At 39.8% G+C, this 5,460-nt stretch overlaps 1 protein-coding gene across 12 annotated transcripts in view; it reads right to left on the bottom strand.

Annotated features, from left to right (window-relative positions):
* Positions 1-5,460, bottom strand: part of CAPRIN2 (caprin family member 2) — a 43,288-nt gene that overhangs the window by 31,550 nt on the left and 6,278 nt on the right. For all 12 annotated transcript variants that reach the window (XM_010860603.1, XM_010860604.1, XM_010860609.1 and 9 more), the window contains exon 4: positions 31-117. In XM_010860603.1, coding sequence (XP_010858905.1) covers positions 31-117 — 87 coding nt within the window. The remainder of the gene's footprint in view (positions 1-30; positions 118-5,460) is intronic.

Below are 5,460 nucleotides of genomic sequence, written 5' to 3'. Positions count from 1 at the left end.
GGAAAGCAAAAAAAAAAAAAACATACTCACATCTTGGCTCAGTCCAGAAAAGGTTTTCTGAAGCTCCTTGGCAAATTCTAAGTTATGTAGCACTTCTTCATATTTCTCAACTGCTTCCTACCAAACCAGATAAGAAAACATCAATTCTGTGAATTTCCAAGTACAATATGTCAAAATAAGTGCTCCTTGATAATAGTAGAAGAGATTGAACACTTTAGAAACTAGCCATTCACTACACATGGGCTTCCCAGGTGTGGCACAGTAGTAAAGACTCCGTCTGCCAATGCAGGAGACACAAGAGACGCAGGTTTAATCCCTGGGTCAGGAAGATTCCCTGGAGAAGGAAATGGCAACCCACTCCAGTATTCTTGCCTGGAAAGTTCCATGGACAGAGGAGCCAGGCGGGCTTCAGCCCATGAGGCTGCAAAGAGTCAGACACGACTAAGTACACATTTACTACACATACTCAAAAAAGGAGAAAGTATTTAGTAGAAGTTAAATAAAGTTAAATTCAAAAATTCAACTTTTTGCTAGAAATCTGAACCATAATAATAAAAATGAAGTTGACTATCCAAAGAAGTCTAAGGTCAGAGAGGCCTGAGGGTTTTAAGAACACTGAACCTACAGGATTCCTCTGTCAATATTCATTCACTACACAAATATATTACACAAGTAGCACAGTGAGAGTCACAGATGAAGCAACCTCAAGAAATTTACACTATGGTAGGAAAAACTTGTCAATAATTACCTATAACAACAAATTAAGTATTATAACAGAAATATTGCAAATTTGGAGGGTATGCCATGTGGCTTGCCAGAGCTCAGTTCCCTGACCAGGGACTGAACCTGGGCCCTTGGCAGTGAAAGCAGAGTCACAAACACTGGACCACTAGGGAATTCCCTGTAAATTTAAAGAGGCAAATTTTTCTTTTCAATTTCATAGATGAAGAAAGTAAATAATTAGAGAAGGGGCAAATTTCTATGGACTTTACTTCAAATCTACATGGAAGAACAAAGGGCCAATATGAAACAGAACAAGATGGGGAACTCATCTAATCAGATAAAGACATATTACAAAGCCTCTACAGTTAAAATAGTGTAATATTCCACTTCTGAATATCTACCCAAAAGAAATGAAAGCATATACCCACCTAAAGACTTGTAGACAAATTTATACAGCACATTATTTATTATAGCCCCAGATAAAAACAATCCAAATATCCAGCAACTGGTAAATGGATAAGCAAAATGTGTCATAACCATACAAAGGAATTCTGGCTAGCAACAAAAAGAAATGAATTATTGATACATGCTATAACATGCAACGAACCTGAAAAACATAATGGTAAGTCAAAGAAGACAGATACAAGACTTTATTTTCTATGCAATATCCAGAAAAGACGAATTTATAGAGACAGAAAGCAAATAACAGCACAAAAGAGAACTTGAAAAGGATATGGAAATGTTCTACAACTCGCTGCTAGGACCTCCCTGGTTGTCCAGTAGGTAAAACCCCACGCTCCCAATGCAGGGGCCAGTTCGATCCCTGGTTGGGTAACTAGATCCCTCATGCATGCCACAACTAAGAAACCCACTTGCTGCAACGAAGTTCCCACAAGGGACAACTAAGACTCACTGGAGCCAAAATAAATAATTAATATTTTTTAAAGTAAATAAAACTCAATTGTAACAGTTGTATAACTCTACAAATTTACTATAAATTATTGAATTGTGCAGTTACAAGGAGTTAATGTTATATTTACAATACCTCAAGAAAGCTGTTTTTAAAATAATCGGATACTATTAAGTCTTTGTAACGGTATAGAGCAACAGAACTGTGTACTATAACATAACATAGTTTTAACATAAATTGGTACAATAATTTAGGAAACTAATTTGGCATTTTTACTGGGAAGTTAACTATGGGTATACCCTACAGCCCAATGATAAGTACACACCCTGAAGAAATCTTACACCTCTATCTTACATGTAAGACCAATCAAAGTAGAATACCAAAAAATAAGAGCAAACAACTCAAACATACATCTTTATAGACTACTATCCAGTAGAGAAAAGCAAATGAAATAGAAATACTTGCCTCAATATAAAAATCTTAAATGTAGTGAATGAAAAAAGATAAGCTGCAGAATATACAGTATAACATTTATTGTAAGTTTCAAAAAAAATGTAACCCTAACAGATTTAAGGACAGTAAGTTCTCTTCAAACATAAGGAAGGGAATGAACAGGGGAAGTTCAAGGTCAGGTTACAGGAAGGAGCTCAGGGAAGGTCCTTCAATAGTGTTCCTAATATACTATTTGAGCTAAGTAGTGGGTTCTGACTGGAGAAGGCAATGGCACCCCACTCCAGTGTTCTTGTCTAGAGAAACCCAGGGACGGCAGAGCCTGGTGGGCTGCCGTCTATGGGGTCGCACAGAGTCGGACACGACTGAAGCAACTGAGCAGCAGCAGCAGTGGGTTCTGACACTTGCTTTATTAGGTGCTGTAACTTATATGCAATATTTTGTATGGACTACATATTTCTTAATAAAACAGGCAGTTCAAATATTAGAACCAAGAATGCACAGGTAACATAACCATAGTAAACAGTCCTCAAAGGGATGTGAAACTGCAAAGGAATACCCCTTTGTGTGTGTGTGTGTGCACTCAGTCATGTCCAACTCTTTGTGATCCTGTAGACTATAGCCCGCCGCCAGGCAATTTTCCAGGCAAGAACACTGGAGTGGGCTGCCATTTCCTTCTCCAATACCCCTTCATATCTGCTCCCAAATAATATTAACTCAACTTCCCATCATTAGATGTGGATCCACCCTTCCTTTCTCTCCTTTTTTATACAGTGTAAGAGACATCCTTCCACCTGTGCCCTGGATCCTATTCAACTCTGCATTCACAGAAGAACTTAATCTATGATTCTCTCTTTAACGCCTTAAGCCTCTTCCTCTCTGTTGATGCTGAAACCAGCACTGAAGTTCAAGTTTCCCCCAACCTACACAAGAAAAATAAAAAGTGCCTTTCTGACAACCACTTCCTTCAAGTCTCAGACAAATTTCAAAATGTCTACACAGTCTCCATTTCCTCTTCAGCCCTTATCAACCTGGATTGTTTCCACCATTCCACCAGAACTGTCCTGGCCTGATGCTGGGAAAGATTGGGGGCAGGAGGAGAAGGGGACGACAGAGGAAGAGATGGTTGAATGGCATCACTGACTCAATGGACATGGGTTTAGGTGGACTCCAGGAGTTGGTGATGGACAGGGAGGCCTGGCATGCTGCGGTTCATGGGGTCGCAAACAGTCGGACATGACTGAGCGACTGAACTGAACTGAAGGTCAGTGATGTCAATCCCATCCTTTAAACCTGTGGATCTTGTATAGCTCTCATTTTGGTTAACTTTTCAGAAGATTTCAACACAGAGGCACCCTCCTGCTCTACAAACAACTCATTTTTTATAACACTGAACTTCCATTTTTCCTCCATTTCTCCAGCTTTTCATTTACCAGCAATTTTCCCATTAACTGTTCTCATCTCAGTTTTCAAGCACTTATAAAGACAATAGGACCTACATCACAGAAATGTGCAATTTAAATGAATACTTTTAAATCATTTAAAAGTACTGTGGAAACACAGACACCATATTAAAAAAAAAAAAAAAAGGATGAACAGGTAGAGCACAGAGGATTTTTAAGGCAGTGAAACTATTCTGTATGTTACCATGACAGCATACATGCCATTATATATTTGTCAAAACCCACAGAATGTACAATACCAAGGGTTGAACCCTAATGTAAGCTATGGACTTTGAGTGATGATGCTGTGTCAACATAGGTTCAATTGTAACAAATGGACCACTCTGGTAAGGAACGCTGATAGTGGAAAAGGCTGTGCATGTGTGGGGTCAAGGGACTCTCTCCACTTTTTGCTCAAATTTACTGTGAATCTAAAACTGCCACACAAAAAAAAGAAACCGGAAGTACCTATATTAAGCTAAGCTGTATACAGGCTTAAAGAAACTTTGGACAGATACAAAGCAATCTATCAGAATCATTATTTTATAAGATGAGTACTGAACAGAGGAAGGACAGGGTGAAAGAAAAAACATCTTTTTTAACATTTCCTATTTCTAAACTATGTGAATTACTTCCAATTTTAAAACACTAAACTTAAGGGCTTTTTAATTAAGTACTATACTATTGACAACAGGTCTCTGAGGGCTCAGATTATAGATTTTTTTTCTTCTGACTTATTTGCATTTTCTAAATTTCTGCCTGAAGTATATGTTCCTTGTACGAGATGTTATTTCTCAAAAGTACCACTAACTATATAATCACATCTAAAAACCTAATATTCAATCATTTTATATTTAGTAAATCTGTATGTAATATTTAAGTACCTACCATATGCAATAAACCATTCTAGTAATAGGAAAACAGCAGTAAGCAGACAAAATCTCTACTTTAACAGAACTTACACTGCAAGGGAAGAAGAGATAAAACTTTAGTTTGTCAGAGAAGCACTTTTATTTAAAAAAATTAAAGCAAGGAAAGGAGCAAAGGAGTGTTATCAGGACAGGCCTTACTGAGATGACCTTCAAAGAAAAAGGTGAAGGAGGTTGGGAATGGAGCCATTTAGACATCTGGGGAAAAAGCACCCCAGGCAGTAAAAAGAGCACAGCAAAACCCTGAAGTAGCAGTGCGGCTGCAGTATGTGAGGACCAGAAGAAGGCCTGTGTTGCTGGGATGAAGCCAGCAAGAGAGAAGTGCAGGAAATGCAATGAAAATGTAAAAAGAAATAGGCAGCATAATTTGTTTGTAGGCCTTACAGGCCATTCTGAGGTTCACTGGTGGCTCAGATGGTAAAGAATCCACCTGCAATACAGGAGACCCGGGTTCAATCCCTGGGTTGGCAAGATCCCCTGGAGGAAGGGAATGGCTACCCACTCCAGTATTCTTGCCTGGAGAATCCCATGGACAGAGGAGCCTGGCAGGCTACAGTCCATGCGGTCGCAAAGAGTCGGACACGAATGAGCGACTAACACTTTACTATATATCACATTCTGCACCATGATGGGAACCAATAGGGGGGGACTTCTGAGGAGAGGACTGATATCTACTTGTTTTTGAACAGAACTACAGAGGCTACTTGGAGAAGGCAATGGCACCCCACTCCAGTACTCTTGCCTGGAAAATCCCATGGACGGAGGAGCCTGGTAGGCTGCAGTCCATGGGGTCGCTAAGAGTCGGGAACGACTGAATGACTTCACTTTCACTTTTCACTTTCATGCATTGGAGAAGGAAATGGCAACCCACTTCAGTATTCTTGCCTGGAGAGTCCCAGGGACAGAGGAGCCTGGCGGGCTGCCATCTATGGGGTCGCACAGAGTCGGACACGACTGAAGAGACTTAGCAGCAACAGAGGCTACTGGGGTTTCCCAGGTGGCTCAG

The sequence above is a fragment of the Bison bison genome, unplaced genomic scaffold, assembly GCF_000754665.1.
Source record: "Bison bison bison isolate TAMUID 2011002044 unplaced genomic scaffold, Bison_UMD1.0 scf7180017864468, whole genome shotgun sequence".
Taxonomy (NCBI): Eukaryota; Metazoa; Chordata; class Mammalia; order Artiodactyla; family Bovidae; genus Bison; species Bison bison.
This window is presented reverse-complemented; position numbering and strand designations above follow the sequence as displayed.